The sequence below is a fragment of the Bombina bombina genome, chromosome 5 (genome assembly GCF_027579735.1).
Source record: "Bombina bombina isolate aBomBom1 chromosome 5, aBomBom1.pri, whole genome shotgun sequence".
NCBI classification, from domain to species: Eukaryota; Metazoa; Chordata; class Amphibia; order Anura; family Bombinatoridae; genus Bombina; species Bombina bombina.
In genome coordinates, this window is record NC_069503.1 from 1,001,492,380 (window position 1) to 1,001,512,163 (window position 19,784).

At 36.5% G+C, this 19,784-nt stretch overlaps 1 protein-coding gene across 1 annotated transcript in view; it reads right to left on the reverse strand.

Moving 5' to 3' along the window:
* The window catches only part of NIPAL2 (NIPA like domain containing 2), a 164,331-nt gene that overhangs the window by 40,542 nt on the left and 104,005 nt on the right, over nt 1–19,784 (reverse strand). Inside the window, exon 5 of the mRNA XM_053715239.1 lies at nt 15,928–16,049. Coding sequence (XP_053571214.1) covers nt 15,928–16,049 — 122 coding nt within the window. The remainder of the gene's footprint in view (nt 1–15,927; nt 16,050–19,784) is intronic.

A 19,784-nucleotide genomic window follows, 5' to 3' on the forward strand; every position in this document is an offset into this window, starting at 1 on the left:
GCTTGGCTAGTAACCATCATTACCTGCATGCTGTTTGCATTTTTGCATGAGAAGCACTAATTCCGCTTTATATGTGTACACCGGCATTTAATCTGCCTCATGCAACATCTCTACTAGCATTGTTGAACCTTGCCTATACACGCATGCTTGTCCTTTTATGTACATATCCTGAGGGCTCGCTAACCAGCCGACTTAGATCCCCTGCGTTTACCTGCCCAGCATTTTTACCCCTTGAAAGGGGTGCTGCGTGCAGCTGGGTGTAGTCTCACTGGAGTGGTCCACCTTGATATAATATGCAACCTGTAGACGTACTTTATCTTAACTTGCTCTTCATATGCTAATCTAGCCTGTCTCTGCACACAGGTAATCTGCCTTAGCCTCTTAGATCCTGAACAATTATCTGCCCAGGATATACCTCCTTGTCCTTTGACAGGGGGTTCTGAGAGCAGTAGGGTGTAGTAGGCTAATACTCAGAATACTTTACACTTGTGATCAGCACAGATATTGATAAGACTGTTTTCTAATGCGGTTTTTGCATGTACCCCTGACCGGTCAGGTTCATTGTATTTATTTTATTATTATATGGTTTCTACATTTTTTATATATTCATCTATACCAACTACTGTGATTTATTCACCACAATATTTCTAGCATGAATGTACTCTCCGGTTGTGAGAGACCATTGTCTCAGGATTAAATATATTAATTTGGTCTAACCCATAATTGTGAGCTTGTTTATTTCAAAAAAAGAGTGCTGAATCACCTGTCTTTATAATCCAGGATTACACTCCTGAAGTTCTCTCTCTTGTATTCCATATCATACTTATATAAGGGTCTGCACCACGCTTTCTTTAACGTATACTGAGGCTATTGCCGGTTAATTATTTACACAGATACGCTCATATTGCGACTGCATCCCCCCCCCCGTAATTTTCTTGATTTTATATATTTTATATATATATATATATATATATATATATATATATATATATATATATATATATATATATATATATATATACACACATACATACACACACACACACACACACACGTAAAGGGTTATTCAGGGATTCCTGACAGATATCAGTGTTCCAATGTAACTATCGCTAATTTTGAAGAAAAAAAAATGGTTCGGAAAAAGTACTGCATGTATTTATTGCCCTATAACTTGCAAAAAAAAAAAGCAAAGAACATGTAAACATTGGGTATTTCTAAACTCAGGACAAAATTTAAAAATTATTTAGCATGGGTGTTTTTTGGTGGTTGTAGATTTGTAACAGATTTTGGGGGTCAAAGATAGAAAAAGTGTGTTTTTTTCTCATTTTTTCATCATATTTTTTTAAAAAAAGTTGTAGTAAATTATATGATATGAGAAAAATAATTGTATCTTTAAAAAGTCAATTTAATATAGAGAAAAACGGTATATAATAATATGTGTGGTTACAGTAAATGAGTAAGAGGAAAATTATAACTAAACACAAACACTGCAGAAATTTAAAAATAGCCCTGGTCCTTAAAGGGACACTGAACCCAATTTTTTTCTTTAGTGATTCAGATAGAGCATGCAATTTTAAGCAACTTTCTAATTTACTCCTATTATCAATTTTTCTTCGTTCACTTGCTATCTTTATTTGAAAAAGAAGACATCTAAGCTTTTTTGTTTCAGAACTCTGGACGGTACTTTTTTTATTGGTGGATGAATTTATCCACCAATCAGCAAGAATAACCCAGGTTATTCCCCAAAAATGAGCCGGCATCTAAACTTACATTCTTGCATTTCAAATAAAGATACCAAGAGAAGGAAGAAAATTTGATAAAAGGAGTAAATTAGAAAGTTGCTTAAATTGCCTGCTCTATCTAAATCACGAAAGAAAAAATTTGGGTTCAGTGTTCTGGGTAAGAAAACTGAAAAATGGTCTGGTCACTAAGGGGTTAATTATGAGTGTAAGAAGCTAAACACATAATATATAGGTTATGCAGATTTGCATTACTGTAAATCTAACAAGCGAATTGCTTGACTAGTGTTAAACAGTTTTCCTGCCATTTAGCCATAGAGCATGAAACAAGCAGATTATCTAGTGAAATGTTCATTAGAGGGATATTGTTTTGTAACATGTTTTCCTCTTTAATGCAATCCTAATGTTTTAAAGGACCAGTCAACACAGTAGATTTGCATAATCAACAAATGCAAGATAATAAGACAATGCAATAGCATTTAGTTCAGACATCCCAACCTGCAAAAACTCATTTCAGGGAGGTGGCTTCACCCGCTACTGCGCTGCCACCCCCCCTTGCAGTTATTTAGGGTTTCAAGGTGTCCAATATATAGGATAGACTTATCATTAAAGTAGCTTCCCGCTAAAGTCACATTTAAAAAAAAAAAAAGTAGCTTTATTGCTCAACCACATACAACAAACCTATTTTCCAGTGATCGTACGCTTGTTGAATGCTTAAATATTTTAGAATACGAAGTTTAATTACGTGCAGTAAATAAGGTAGTATTTGTGTTTTTATTTTCTCATGTATGATACAGAAAATTAGATAGATGTATAGACTGAAAGACACAGATGATAGATAGAACACTTTAGCAAATAAAGTCCCTAGGTGTAATCACACTTTGATTAAAGGGACAGTCTAGTCCAAAATAAACGTTCATGATTCAGATAAAGCATGTCATTTTAAACAACTTTCCAATTTACTTTTAATCACCAATTTTGCTTTGTTCTCTTGGTATTCTTAGTTGAAAGCTAAACCTAGGAGGTTCATATGCCAATTTCTTAAACCTTAAAGGCCGCCTCTTATCTGAATGCATTTTGACAGTTTTTCACCACTAGGTGTTAGTTCATGTGTGTCATATAGATAATGTGCTCACGCATGTGGAGTTACCTAGGAGTCAGTGCTGATTGGCTAAAACGCAAGTCTGTCAAAAGAACTGAAATAAGGGGGCAGTTTGCAGAGGCTTAGATACAAGGTAATCACAGAGGTAAAAAGTGTATTAATATAACTGTGTTGGCTATGCAAAACTTACGAATGGGTAGTAAAGGGATGATCTATCCTTTAAAGCAATAACAATTCTGGTGTAGACTGTCCCTTTAAATAACAAATACTGTACTTTATAGAGAACATGTTCACATATAAGACATATCTTTTCTGATTATAATCACTACTGCAGGCTACTAAGTGAAATTATACATGAAGAGCAGTGTAAAATGATTATTTATTCAGACTTATCTGACATTTGCAACAAATAGTCCCTGCAGTCACTAAAAATTCTGACACTGTTCTGTGTGGCACAGACTAAAGTAATGTTCCAATGACCATGATTTGTAGGACACAGCAACGCAATGCCAAGCTGCCAAAAACGTAATGGTTGACATCTTTCCCATGTATTGGATTTTCCACAGAACTGAGCAAAGATTTACAACCGAAGATTACCACAAGCACAAAACTAGCCATTACCAATAAAAGTATATTTATCTCCTTCAAATATTTTTTTTTTATTATTATTAAATTTCAGACCTTTACAAACCAATTTTTAGAAAGCATTCTGTATAACAAAATGTGGCAGATATCCAAACCATGAAATTATCATAATAAAAAGGTCACAACGATCTAACTTCATAAATGTAAACTCTAATGAGCTTCTGATGGTGGGGTGGTATCCAAAAAAGATTTGGATGGCACATCTCCTGTTGAGGAAAAAAAGAAACCTGACATCTGTTTAAATTAATGGTGCGGTATTAGGTCTGGATCTTTCAGAATTCAGCAGAAAGATGTAAAAAACAAACAGATGTTCATTTGTCTCATTTTGTCAGCATATATATATTATCAGTCTAAGAACAAAGGAAATCATACAAGCATTCAAGGGAGTTAGTGTCAGACCCAAGTACGTTTGTGGACAATATCACCAGATCAAGATGTGCAAAATTATGTAAACCTGTATGTGTTAGTGAAGAAGATTATACATATTTAATATGGTACTGCATATTGTAATGCACACTACCTTCCCCAGATGTTTCTAGCCCAAAAGATTTAAAGGGACAGTAAACACCTTGGGCTCCATTAACTAAGTAGGGTGCGGACAAGGCTCCCGACTTGCAAACCTGTCTGCCCAGCTTTGCATTGAACACTGTATCATGACACATATGTTTGAGAGTGTAATGCCACCCTTTATTTTTGTGTGTGAAAGAAGAACCTGTCAATCACTCAGTAAATTATATCTAACTGGAGTTTATAATTGTTTACATTTTTGAAAGTATATATTGTAAAATCAAAAATAGTAATTCCCCTTTTTAATGTATTGATGTTTTTTTGCATATACATTTTTACACTATATAAATGTCCATTGATGTTTATATTATATAACATTGGAAAATGTATAGCCTTTCTAAAAAATACCAAGGATACTCTCGAATTTCGTGCATCCACGGGCTTCAGTCACATAGCTTAGCAGGTCAGATGTACTGATGAATAATCCACCACAAAGAGGAACAAATTAAGAGCTTTATTTAAAATTTATTTAAAGATTTTAATTTTAATACGCTCCTGATTGTGGTGGATTATTCACCAGTATTCCTGACGTGCTGAGCTAGTGGATGCACGAAATTTGGGAGTATCCTGGGACTGGAGGAGACCTTACTGGGCAGCTCTGAGGGCCCAGCTTGCCTATATATAGCATTGGTCATAGTGCTAGTTTACACATGAGTGGGACTTATTTTTACCTACACTTTACTATGGATGATCATACTGCACTATAAAGGCACCTCCTTCACTTTGTGGTCTTGTTTTTTTAATGAATATCCCAAATAAAGCGAAGCCCCTTGTGCCTATACTTCTTTTGATTAATGTACAAATACTTAGAGATATTGTAGCTCAACACTGTGTGAGTATCACAGATACAGTATCGTGCTAAGGGCTATTCTTTTCTCTTTCATATTTGAGATTGTCCCACTTTGAAGATTTGGAACAATTATCTTTGGAAGTTTCTACGTGTTCTGGAAATTGTCTGATTGATTAAAGTGCAAAGTGCTATATTTATCAAGTTTATTTCACTTTATATAGATATTTTTTGATAATTATCCTTAAGGTGTAAATAATTTATTATTTTTTGTTACATATATATGTGTGTAGGTTTCTGTAAGTGCTTATTACAATTTTTTTTTTTAACAATATTTGATTGAGCAGGCAATGCATGTGTTTATTGACATTGCTTCCTAACATAACCAATATGGCAGGGGGTAATTTAAGTGTACTTTGCCCATGTGCGAAACCAGTGTCACATTTCAAAACATGTGGGATATGCTATAATAAAATGAAAAATATGTTTTCCGGGGTTTATCAGGTTTTTACACTTCTGTAAGTTTACAACTGAAAATTGGTCCCATAAATGTGTTTTTCATTGAGAATTTGGATTGGTATCAGAAAAACAGGGCTGTCACATGTTAAGCATCCAGCAGTGCTCTGCAGGTCTCTGCAGTAGTATTTCAACTATGTGTTTAATCCCTTTTCTGTATTAATGGGTCGCTAGTCATAAAATGACATGCTCTAATTCATTTTTCAACTATAATGGCCCTTTAAAAATACCTCAATCGCCAGTTGTTAACATGCTGATAATTGTGATTAACCCCTAAATTTAGTGTTTAATCTCCCATTAATTGTATAATATTAAAATATAGCTGAATGTTTCTAAGACGAAAACAAAAGTTGCCCTTCATAATAATACAAGTATTGGCCATGGTTGAAAAGTTAAAACACGGTTCAATCATTAAACAAAATAAATAAATAAAAAGTTATATATTTACACTACTTTTTCCTATGCAACAAGCAATATGTATTTCCATCAGTCTTGCAATACATTACATGGGCGAAGATAATTATACAAATAAAACAATCAACAAAATTATTTATACCATCAGCTGACGGAATGGCATATTTTCTTGCTGTTTCTGCGTATTAGTTTACACAATGACATTTGAATGAGCTTGAGACACGATAATAAAGTTTCTACTGTGTTCATCAGAAGGGAAATCAATAAAAGCTCTGGCAGAAGAAGATTGGTGGAGATTTCAAGCGCATACCGAAAAGGTAGAAATCTGTGCTAATTGATGCCACTCAGCTGTCAAAAAAGTTAATGCTCAGAATATAAGCCAAGCATTCCCAATAACAGAGTATTTTTTATTTAAGGAGAAAACACGAAGTCGCATCAACTTCAGCAAAACAATATAAGTGGCAACAATACTTATTTTTGCTTTAACTCTCTGTCTTTCAGCCGGTTATATGATTAGATCTCTACGGAAAAGTAAAGTAATATTTACATTTGCCTGTCCTTTATATAATATATGAAGGAGTTAGGGTTTACACTAGTGCAGTTGGACAACCTGATTGTAGTTAAACAAGTTTCTTACCCCTGTACATAGTCATAACTACAGGGGTCTCAGATCTCATTTAAGCACAAGCCAACACCTTTAGGGGGGGGGCATCTGCCCCTACAACCAGTAGTGACAACCATGCAAAACAGGGCTCACAGTTTAAGAAAAGTGTATGTATTTACCTTTACACTATGGTTTTCAAAACAAATATCACACTGTTACTGTACAGAAAAACTTGCCTCCATATTTTTACAGGAAGGCCGCACACTTGCATATCCCTCTGGGGTGGACTAACCAAAGGGGAATGATGACTCATAGTCAAATAAAAGCAGCTCTTCTTTCCGTTTGTCTGTTGGCACATCTTCTGCTTATTGCAAACAGCCAAAAGGCCAATATTGAAATAAGGGGGCTCCACAGCTTTTGCCCTGCCCAGTCAGATCTAGTTATACCCCTGGCCCTGTCACATCACCCGACAACACAAACTATAACGGTTATTGTTTATATGGAGATTAAACACTACAAACAACAGAGTGTTATTCTTACCTTGCTATTGCGGACTATGGCTATACACCTTCAGTTTGAGTGGTTTCCTTTGTTTTAAATTTTAAAAGGTTTGGCGAGTTCAGGACTGGTCTCAGGTTCAAGACACCACCAGGCTTGTGGATACATATACACACACTAATGTTTCAACATCCAGTGCACATGCACAGATGGACTGTCAAGATCAAGCATGTTACAGGCCATTGAATTGTGCATGCACACTTATTATTGGAAACAAAATTTATGTTTACCTGATAAATTATTTTCTTTCACGGTGGTGGAGTCACATGGGATTCAACTCCTGGACACTAGGAGGAGGGAAAGTTTCCCAAAACTCTCAATAACACTTCATCCCTCCCACATTACTCCCACATTACTGGTATGCCATTTGTACATAAAGCCAAGCAAGGAGAAAATAGGAATAAAAAGGGTAGAAAATGACAAATTAGGGAAAATAGTGGAACTGTCATCCTAATCTTTTTTTTTTGGTCTTATTTCCCTTTTTTTTTGGGTGGGGCTCATGGACTCTTACCACCATGAAAGGAATTAATCAGGTAAGCATAGTTTTTTTTCTTTCATTAAGTTGGTAAGAGTCCACAATCCATTATGCATGGGAACTTATACCTAAAGCTGTGGATTCCACAGGTAATGTTGGATGGGACAAACATGTTTGAGGAAAAAAAATCAGTCATCTATTTTCCAGACACTGCTGCCTGGAGAACTTTCCTACAAAAGGCCGCTTCAGAAAAAAGCAAAAAGCATCAAAAATGGTAGAATTTAGTAAAGGTATGGAAGGATGACCATGTTGCTGTATTGCAAATTTGCTCTACAGAGGCCTCATTTAAAAACAAAAAAAACAAAGTAAAAACAGATCTGGGAGAGTGAGCTTTAATGTGTTTTGGAGGAGATTTAGCTGCCTCCAAGTAAGCCTTGTGAATCAGGGGCGCGATCCGATACACGGCGTAGTTTTCGGCACAAGTGAGGGAACCCGTGCCGCCCATAGTTTCACATCGCACATCGGGGTATTACATATACCCCGCCGGCAGTTCCTAAAGTGCCGTAAGTCGGATAAACTAGCGATGTCCAGAAATAAGCCTAACTACAAATTTCTGGAGCCGCCAGTGACTTACGGCACTTTAGAAACTGCCGGCGCCTAAGAAAAGTTAAAAAAAAATAATTAAATCTCCCGTAACCGTCTAACCTGCCTCCCAAAAATAATCCCGATACGTATACCCCTATATCCGCAATCCCCCCTCTCACTCCTAATAATAAATGTATTAACCCCTAGACCGACAACCCCCCACAACACAATAAGCCTAATTATTAACCCCTAAACTGCCATAGCCCACACCGCAATAAACCTATCCTAGTATTAACCCCTAAACTGCCGCTCCCGGAGCCCACCGCCACCTTCATTATATGTATTAACCCCTAAACCGCCGCTCCCGGACCCCGCCGCCACCTACATTAAATTTATTAACACCTAATCTGACCCCCCTACACCGCCGCCACCTACATTAAATTTATTACCCCCTAAACCTAAGTCTAACCCTAACACCCCCCTAACTTAATTATTATTTAAATAAATCTAAATAATAATATTACTAATATTAACTAAATTATTCCTATTTAAAACTAAATACTTACCTATAAAATAAACCCTAAGATAGCTACAATATAATTAATAATTACATTGTACCTATTTTAGGATTTATTTTTATTTTACAGGCAACTTTGTATTTATTTTAACTAGGTACAATAGCTATTAAATAGTTAATAACTATTTAATAGCTACCTAGTTAAAATAATTACAAAATTACCTGTAAAATAAATCCTAACCTAAGTTACACATACACCTAACACTACACTATCAATAAATTAATTAAATAAATTAACTACAATTATCTAAAATAAAATACAATTAAATAAACTAAACTATAGTACAAAAAACAAACACTAAATTACAAAAAATTAAAAATGATTACAAGAAGTTTAACCTAATCTAAGCCCCCTAATAAAATAAAAAAGCCCCCCAAAATAATAAAATTTCCCTACCCTATACTAAATTACAAATAGCCCTTAAAAGGGCCTTTTGCGGGGCATTGCCCCAAAATAATCAGCTCTTTTACCTGTAAAAAAAACAACAATCCCCCCCCAACATTACAACCCACCACCCACACACCCCTACTCTAAAACCCACCCGATCCCCCCTTAAAAAAACCTAACACTAACCCCATTGAAGATCACCCTACCTTGAGCCGTCTTCACCCAGCTGGGCCGAAGTCTTCATCCGATGGGGCAGAAGAGGACATCCAGACTGGCAGAAGTCTTCATCCTATCCGGGCAGAAGAGGACATCCGGACCGGCAGACATCTTCATCCAAGCGGCATTTTCTATCTTCATCCATCTGACGAGGAGCGGCTCTATCTTGAAGACATACAGCGTGGAGCATCCTTCCTGGCCGACAGACTAACGACGAATGACGGTTCCTTTAAATGACGTCATCCAAGATGGCGTCCCTCGAATTCCGATTGGCTGATAGGATTCTATCAGCCAATCGGAATTAAGGTAGGAAAAATCTGATTGGCTGATTTAATCAGCCAATCGGATTGAAGTTCAATCCGATTGGCTGATTGGATCAGTCAATAGAATGCAAGGTCAATTCTATTGGCTGATCCATCTTCACCCAGCGTCCCTCGTTTGAGGGACGCCGTCTTGGATGACGTCATTTAAAGGAACCGTCATTCGTCGTTAGTCCGTCGGCCAGGAAGGATGCTCCGCACTGGATGTCTTCAAGATGGAGCCGCTCCTCGTCGGATGGATGAAGATAGAAGATGCCACTTGGATGAAGATGTCTGCCGGTCCTGATGTCCTCTTCTGCCCCATCGGATGAAGACTTCGGCCCAGCTGGGTGAAGACGGCTCAAGGTAGGGTGATCTTCAATGGGGTTAGTGTTAGTTTTTTTTTAAAGGGGGATTGGGTGGGGATTGTTCTTTTTTTTTTTTACAGATAAAAGAGCTGATTACTTTGGGGCAATGCGCCGCAAAAGGCCCTTTTAAGGGCTATTTGTAATTTAGTATAGGGTAGGAAAATTTTATTATTTTGGGGGCTTTTTTATTTTATTAGGGGGCTTAGATTAGGTGTAATTATTTTAAACTTCTTGTAATATTTTTTAATTTTTTGTAATTTAGTGTTTGTTTTTTGTACTATAGTTAAGTTTATTTAATTGTATTTTATTTTAGATAATTGTAGTTAATTTATTTAATTAATTTATTGATAGTGTAGTGTTAGGTGTATTTGTAACTTAGGTTAGGATTTATTTTACAGGTAATTTTGTAATTATTTTAACTAGGTAGCTATTAAATAGTTATTAACTATTTAATAGCTATTGTACCTAGTTAAAATAAACACAAAGTTGCCTGTAAAATAAAAATAAATCCTAAAATAGCTACAATGTAATTATTAATTATATTGTAGCTACCTTAGGGTTTATTTTATAGGTAAGTATTTAGTTTTAAATAGGAATAAAATAGTTAATAATAGTAATATTATTTAGATTTATTTAAATAATAATTAAGTTAGGGGGGTGTTGGTTAGACTTAGGTTTAGGGGTTAATAAATTTAATGTAGGTGGCTGCGGTGTAGGGGGGTCAGATTAGGAGTTAATAAATTTAATGTAGGTGGCGGCGGGGTCCGGGAGCGGCAGTTTAGGGGTTAATACACTTTATTAGGGATTGCGGTTGACAGGTAGATAGACATTGCGCATGCGTTAGTTTGTTTTTTTGGCATTTTAGAGAGTTACGGGGCTCCAATACTCAGCGCAAGGCTTGCTACGGGTGCATTTTATGGCGAGGTGAAAATGGAGTAAGATTTCTCCATTTTCGCCACGTAAGTCCTTGCGCTGGATACTGGATACCAAATTGCGTGTGTTTTATATGTTAGTCTATGGGTAAAAAAAACTACGTCCGACGGGTGAAATATACGTGCCGCATTTATATGCGGCACTGCATATAGGATACCAAAAACGCACAAAAAACGGCGTTGCCGGCTTTTGCGGGCGACGCTGCATATAGGATGGGGCCCCAGGAGTTTTAGCCAAGAAGTTAAAGAAACAGCTGAGGCTTTTAGCCTTTACATGGGCCTGAGAAAAAATGGACAAACTAATTGATTGTCTAAAATCTTTAGTAGTCTGTAATATAATGTTAAATACCTTACTTAATCATCATAATTCAAAAGGAAAGGCTTCATAACTTGGATGAAGACAAAGAGAAGGAACTACAATCGTTTGATTATTATCAAAAGAAACTATTGGTAAGAAATCAAACTTTATTCTCAAGACCGCTTGATCTTGGTGAAAAATAAGATAAGGAGGATCACAGGAAAGGGCTGATAACTCAGAAGCTCTTCTAGCTGATAAAATTGCTAGTAGAAACAGAATCTTCCACAAAAGATACTTGAAAATCTAATCTAAAGAATGCATCTGGTCAAAGGAAGAAACATGTAGCATTCTAAGAAACAAATTCAGGTTCCATGGAGGAGAAATTGGATTGATAACAGGACAAATTCTAGCTAAGGCCTGAACAAAATTCTAAATATCAGGTAGAACTAAAATTCAGAATCTGATCCTCATGCCAAGTTCTGCAAGGCCAAGCTGGAGCAATCAAAATTACAGATGATTGCTCTTGTTTGATCCGATATATCACTCTGGGCAGAAGAAATGTTGGAAGAAAAAAAGTATGCTAGTTGAAATGACCACGGAACAGCTACAGCATTTGCTGACTCTGCTCGAGGATCCCTGGATTTTGCAAAATACCTGTGAATTTTGATGTTCAAATGAGAAGCCATAAGGTCTATTTCTGGGAGTCCCCATCATTATACAATCTAATTAAACACTTCCTGATATAAAGACCATTCCCCCAGATAAAGAGATTAACAAATTAGAAATCGTGTTGAGATTTTTCTCTGCTCAAGACAGAATATTGGAGACTTCCTTCATCACTAGAGAACTGCAAGTTCCCCATTGGTGATTGATAAATGTCACCGCTATGACAATATCTGATTGGAAATGAAGGAAAGTCTCTTCTTTCAGGTCAGCTCTGGAGAGAATTGAAGTTTGAAGATGTTTATTGGTAACCTTGCCTCCTAAGTAGACCAAATTTGTTGTGCTCTCCTGGACCCCATACTGCAATCCAACCTGAGAGACTTGCATCTGTCATGGTATTTGTCAAGATTGGACTGACAAAAGATGCTCCCAGAGGGATGGCCTGATTCTCTATCCACCAGACAAGACAATTTCTTGTAGCTAGATCCAAAAGAATCCTTTGAAAAAGCAGAGTGTAATCCTTGCACCACTGACATAGCATGAATATTTGAAGAGTAAATGGAGATGGTTCTGATGCAGCAATCATCAGACGTAGGACTTTCCATGCATAAGGCTACAGTAGGATTGGATAGAGAATAAAAGTTTCACGGAAAGATAGAGAACTCTTTGGGACAAATTTCGTTTGTGTGAGATATTGTTAAATGTAAAGATAGCGTCTGTCTAAAGATATTGTACCTTGGGCTCAAATTATGGACAAGAGCAATCCCAGAAACTTCATAAAAATTCTGGCAGTCAAACCAAATGGAAGAGATACAAACTGAAAATGTTTATCCTGAAAAGTAAAATGAAGGAATTGAAGATGATCCCTGTGAATAAAGATATGAAGGTAAGCATCCTTTAAAACTACTGTGTACATAAATTGCCCTTGAATTTGCACTGGAACTATTACTCCCATTAGTTCAAGTTACTGAACACAATGAAAAAATGCTTGAGCCTTCACATGGTTCTTTGGAGCATGTGACAGAAGAAACTTTCCCCTTGGAGGCCTTGATCTGACACAGATTCTGCAACATTGAGAAATTATGTTTAGAGCCCAAGAATCTTGCAAAGATTAAGACTAGGCCTTCTGAAAAAGGCAATCTGCCTCCTACCAGTTTCAAAAGTGTATTTAAGTATGCACCGTGCACCAGCATTTTAAACACAGCACTTGCTCATTGAGCATAAGGTGCTTGTACCATCTGGTAATGACTTTATTTGTTAATTGCTGACATGATTACAAGCCCCACTGGCGTTCTGAGCTGCTGCAGTATTTAAAATGCTGGTGCACTGAGAATATCTAGTTATACTTTACATGCATGTGCAGAGAAAAATGTTAACACTAAAACAGCGATAACTTTTACTAGGAGCATTTTTGCCAATATGTTTCTATTCAAAGATTTAATTCATCCATTGTGACTGGATAGTCCCTTTAAAAGATAAAGGAGGATTCAGAAAATGAATAAGGTATTAAAATCTGAGTCTGCAAGTAATTGTCTATCAGTTCTGATTTTGATAAATTCAGAAGTACTGGGAAAATTATTAGTTGAAAGTTGTTTATTAAAGACTCTCTTGCTCTTACTTGGAGGAGACATTGCCGCAAACATCTCAGACACAGTAGAACACACAAAACCTTTAAAACCAGGAGCAACATCTGAAGAACTCCCTTGTACTGATCAAACAGCTAGAGGACAGATTCCTTAAGAGGCCTGTACAGTATTAGATTAGTTAAAATTCATAAGGTGATCCATTCTTGAATTGCAAAGCCAAGATGGTGGTGTAATAGAAATAAGCTTGCAATAAATACACTTAAATAAGTCGTTAGATGAACTACCCTCTAAGGATCTGCATTTAAAGGGACATGAAACACAATTTTTTTTTCATGATTTTGAAAGAGTGTGCAATTTTAAACAACTTTCTAATTTACTTCTATTATCTAATTTGTTTTATCCACTTGATATTATTTGATGAAAAGCATATCTAGATAGGCTCAGTAGCTGCTGATTGGTTGCTCCACATAGAATCCTCATGTCCCTTTAAATTAGTGGGGACAGTTCCACTATACTCCATTTAAAGTATCTGAGAACTCAACAGCAAATACATACAGTACAGTAAATATCACAAATACAGTACAGTATTGAATAAAACGTTAAGGAGACTACAAAATTAAATACTGTCATGGATTTATGACAGTGAGATAACACAAGGAAGCAATAAAGCAGAAGCAGGAACAAGCCCCTTTTAAAAGAGTGCACACCAGATAAAAATATATAATATCTTGACTGTATAGGGAAAATCGGAGGGCGCTTTATAGCACAAATAAGAAATAAAATCCAGTCTCATATAAATCAGACATTATACAGGTAGCACGCTAAAGAGCGTACATATAACTAAGTTAAATTGCAGGGGCGATTTAAAGAAAATATATAAATACGTCGAAAATTCCCCTGTAGAAAAATAGGAATAAAGAACAAAATTAGTGTGTATTAAAAAAAAAAAAAAAAAAAAAAAGAACCCTTAAAGTCCCATAAGTCTCCTAACACACACAGACAATAAAACAAAGTTCTAGGGGCCCATTTATCAAAGGGCTTGCGGACCTGATCCGACACTGCGGATCAGGTCCGCAAGACCTCGCTAAATGCGGAGAGCAATACGCTCTCCACATTTAACATTGCACCAGCAGCTCACAAGAGCTGCTGGTGCAACGCCGCCCCCTGCTGACTCGCGGCCAATCGGCCGCCAGCAGGGAGCTGTCAATCAACCCGATCGTATTCGATCGGGTTGATTTCCGGCGGTTCCTGTCCGCCTGCTCAGAGCAGGCGGACAGGGTTATGAAGCAGCGGTCTTTAGACCGCTGCTTCATAACTTGTGTTTCTGGCGAGTCTGAAGACTCGCCAGAAACACGGCCCTTCAAGCTCCATACGGAGCTTGATAAATGGGCCTGCTAGTGTGAAAGTGGTAATGTCTGTAACAAAAAGTCCCTTGGCTATGATGTAACATGTCATATTTACCTGCGGGATATGTGAGTGCTAATATTGACAAGCACCCACTCCACTGAGCTTACCAAACACAGAACTGCTTTCAGTAGATAGCCCATCAAGTGAAGCACATTACAGCAGAGGATTTATGCGAGGAGTATATTGACGACCAGCAGAGAATCTGGAGCACAATTCTTCATCCACCTCCTTGGAAGCAAAGTTCAGATTGGCATACCAGTGATGTGGGAGGGATGAAGTGCTCAACAGTTTTGAGAATCTTTGCCTCCTCCTAGTGGCCAGGAGTTGAATCCCATGTGTAATGGATCGTGAACTCACCACCTTATGAAATAAATAGATGTGTACATAGACTGGTTCTATACTCACAGCATTTTTAATTAGCAAAGAAAAAAAATACAATCGTCAAACTGAAATAGACAATCTTAAATGTGTGATCTTCTTAGACAATTATAGCAAGTTAAGAATAATATTTGCTATTATTGTTTTAGTCTTGTGTTTAAAATGACATGAAAGTTAAAATTAAACTTTCATGATTAGTTAAAAAATTGCTTCTTTAATTATGAATATTAACCCTTTTTCTTGGTATCCTTTGGTGAAGCTTAGTTATATTCCATATCTAGATAGTGTGACATATTGAGAACTTTATGGCAGCAGTGTTTGAAACAATACGTGCAACTGTTGCAAACACTGCTGCCATATAGTGCTCAAAAAGAAGTGTATGCTCCAACCCCTATTTCAGTATGTAGACAAGAGAAGGAGCTAAGATTTACAGAAACCAAGAAAAAGAATTTAACAATAGAAACGTGTTTTTTAAATGCATGCTTTATCTGAATTATGGGAGCTATGTCCCTTTAACATCAACACATTTTTTTCCTTTATTCCATCCAAAGAAGCCATTTCAAAATGTATTACAAATGTTTAAGATGTATATGTTGAGAAAAAATTGTTTTATATATAAATAAAATGCTTTCGGTAAATCAACCCTTTGTCATTCTCATCTCTGTCCATTAATAACGTTAGAAGTGTCCTTAACAGGGAGTGAGCATTTGGACATCAGTATCAAAAACGTGCATGGTTAGATGCAGTATAGTTTATTGGCTTTTTTTAGTCTTTTCACAAAAATCGTTTGCCCTTTTCAAGAAATGAAAGGAAAATTACTTACCAAATAAATTAGAAATTGCCAGCTTACAACATATTTTTGCACTTTTACAGCTGTTATCTCTTGATATATATTGGGAGAAAAAGTCACCAAAAGATATGTTCCTGCAATTGCCAAGGATCCCCCTACAAAAGAAGTAATAAAATATTATAGTAATAAAATGACAATTGCATTTTATATATCTTATATTTATCAAACGTAAGAATCCATCCACAAATTGTATGAGCCTCTTGTGGCTGTCATAAAATTGGTATTATCTTGTTATTGTATTTAATAGAACGAAGAGCCAAACTGAATACACTCAGGGTACATTGGAAATAAAGAACTCATATCTGTGTGAACATAAATCTTTGTAACAATTTCAACATTAGATTATCTCATACCGTGGAGTGGAAATGCTTGTAGGCCAAAATATTCAGCTTTAGTGGCACATGAGAGAGAAAACACATACTGCACAAATTCCTCTTTTTTTAGTGGTGTAAAGAGTTTCCACTTAAAAGGGACACCGTAATCTTTTGACTGAAGAGTTTGATTTTCACAGAAAGTCCAGAGCAGCAGCACCATTCTGATTTTGTTTGTTAAAAAAAAAAAAAAAAAAAGAGTTCAATCCCGGGAATCTAATGTTTTACTGTGTCAATGTGTTGTTTTTTTAATAGTGCATAATGATGCAGCAATGAAAAGAAAAGATCTAGTGGATCTTCTATTATTGAGTATAACTATGCATTTGATTAGGATACATACTTAAATTGGCTATTAAAGGGCTCTAAATAGAGTAGAATTGATTATTTGATAATTGCATAATACGACAATGCAATAACACTTAATTTGAAATGAGCAGTAGACTATTTTGTTGCAAATTTAAAAATCAATCCAGTATTTCCTCCCCTGTATCATGTGACAGCCATTAGCCAATTGCAAAATGTATATACGTATATACTGTGCTGTTTTGCACATGCTCAGTAGAAGCTGGAGCCTCAGAAACTGTGCATATAGAAATAAAGTTCACATTTTGATAATAGAAGCAAAATTGTTAAAGGGACACAACCCAATTTTTTTCTTTTTGTGATTCAGATAGAGCATGCAATTTTAAGCAACTTTCTAATTTACTCCTATTATATTTTTTTCTTTGTTCTTTTGCTATCTTTATTTGAAAAAGAAGGCATCTAAGCTTTTTTTTGGTTCAGTACTCTAGACAGCACTTTTTTATTGGTGGATGAATTTATCCACCAATCAGCAAGAACAACCCAGGTTGTTCACCAAAAATGGGCCGGCATGTAAACTCACATTCTTGCATTTCAAATAAAGATACCAAGAGAATTAATACAATTTGATAATAGGAGTAAATTAGAAAGTTGCTTAAAATGTCATGCTCTATCTGAATCACGAAAGAAAAAAAAAATTGGGTTCAGTGTCCCTTTAAGTTTTTTTTAAATGGGATGTTTTATCTGAATCATAAAAATTACATTTTGACTGTAGTGCCACTTTAAGCTGCAGTGCGTTACCACTCATCAGCAGGACACATCCAGTTAACTAATCAGGAGTAGTATACACTCGTAGCCAGTTACAAGCCGTGTCTTAACCAGGACCATTTTGGCCTCAGAGATGAACTTTGATTTTAAACCCTTTGCATGGGGTTAAACCTTTATTACATTCAAGAGTGAATGCAGAAATAACACTAACACAGTACAACAAGTCCTCGGGTTACAGACATCCGACTTAAGTACAACTCGTACTTACAGAGAAAATAGAGCTTTATTGCCAATCCTCCTTTCCAGGATAACCCAAAATATTCAAAATCCAATTGCCACAAGGACAGAAAGTGATGTGAAATTTTCTGAACAGGGGCACAGATAGCAAAACAAACCTTTCCCTATGCAATACAAAAACTAAAAAAATGTTTAGCTAGAGTTTCACCTAAAAAAAGTGCCTGTTCCAACTTACATACATTTAATTTAAGAACAAACCTACCTTGTTCATAACTTGGAGACTCTGCCTGTATAACGTTATTTTATTATTGCATTATTATGTATCTTTAATGTTTCTTATTTTATTATATATTTATATAACAACTTAATTGAGCAACTATCTGCTTCTCTTTGGTTCAGTATGTCAATTTGTTCCCACTGAGGCCAAAATTACCTTCTACAGGATTTAGCACATTTACTTTAAACCAAGTGCCCAATCAGTCTAGTGAGGAGCTAGTCATACTTATATATAGTTTATTTTTAGTAGCCAGGGATGAGTGCTTCTATAAAGCAATAGAGAAATAAAATACTCAGGCATGTCACCAAGGACTTTTTTTCCTTATATACAGGAGAAATTATTCACTGCATTGCAAGAGATCTGCATACAAAATAGATTTAAGGCGTTTTAAAACTTATTCAAAATGAATAGTTTTGCAGTGCATTTCATTCTTCATAAAACAGATACTGTATAAATTAACTCCAGCACATAACAAGTAATCACTTTGCAGCACATAGGAAAGTCAGAATTCCAAATTCCACAAAATGCACCCCAGCAATTGTTTTTAAAAGGAAAATCCTTGTGCATATTATTTTATAAGAATCATTTCTGTGACAGCCACTGATTAAAGAGCTCTGCCCACTTTCCCTAACCTATTTATGTACCGATTTCTATAAACATTAGTCACCACAGTAACACCCCATGAACTGCTCAGACTCCCCAAGATCACATAACTGCTGCACATCAAACTACCCAGACTCTGCCCCCAATCAACATAAGTCCACTTGAGCTTCCATGCCCATAATCATTTCCAGGAATAGGCACAGACAAAGGCCGTGGCGGACATTTTCCAAAGTAAAGACCTTAGTGAAGGACACCAAGGTACATTTGAAATGAAAAAAAACCATAGCATAGAGCTATGAGTACGGCTAGTATGCCGAAATGCGTGAGCTTTTCTATCAACTAAGGGCATGTTTGTCTTTTGTTACATGTATACGTTCCTGTTTTAATGAATTATAATAAAGCAAATACTGTTTTACTGCGGCTCTTAACTTTTCACAATCTACATATTGGGCCGTTTTTGGAGCAATCAGTATTCACCCCTGAAGGCTATTACAAGCTTGGTAAAGCAAGGAACCGAATTTGGAACAAGGCACCGAAGTGGCTACGGAGATCGGAAGGTTCTTACCCCCTGTAAGTCAACACAGCATGATGACGTCATGTCCCTGAGCCGGAGCGTGTGAGAGTTGATGGCGTCCGGATCGAGCGGCTTGTGTGACCAATGTGGCTCCAAGCGCAGGTTATGGGCTGACAAATGCCCAGGAGAGGGGTCTCCCTAACGGTAGCTCCACACCAGGCCAGTACAGCATTGAGCCGTGAAGAGGGGGGTAAGTACATCACCTAAGTGCATTACTCTGCTTAGAGACACTTGCCTATACAATTGCTTTTGCAGAAGGGTTTATCCCTACTTTTTGGGGATTTGTTTACTCCTCTGGCTATACCCATGTGACAGTGTCACTACTGTGTCATTATATAGTGCTGGGTGTTATTATACGGATGCAGATACCACTGACCCTATAACCAGCCCTTGTCTGGCTATACGCATGTGCCAGTGTCACTACTGTGTCTTTGTATAGAGCTGGGTGTTATTATACAGATGCAGAAACACATCCAGTATTTCATTCAGGCTTTATCTATTCCATAACGTATCACCCAATATCGCTAGCAGTCTCTTGACAAGCTAACAACTTTATTCACACTACATATTTTTTTATTCCTATTATTTAATCAGAAAGAAAAGATATACTAAGGTTGTGGTGGACATGACAAGGGCTAGTCATGGATACCAGTGTCCGTGTACAGACACCTTGCCTATCCCTGATCATTTCTATTCACAA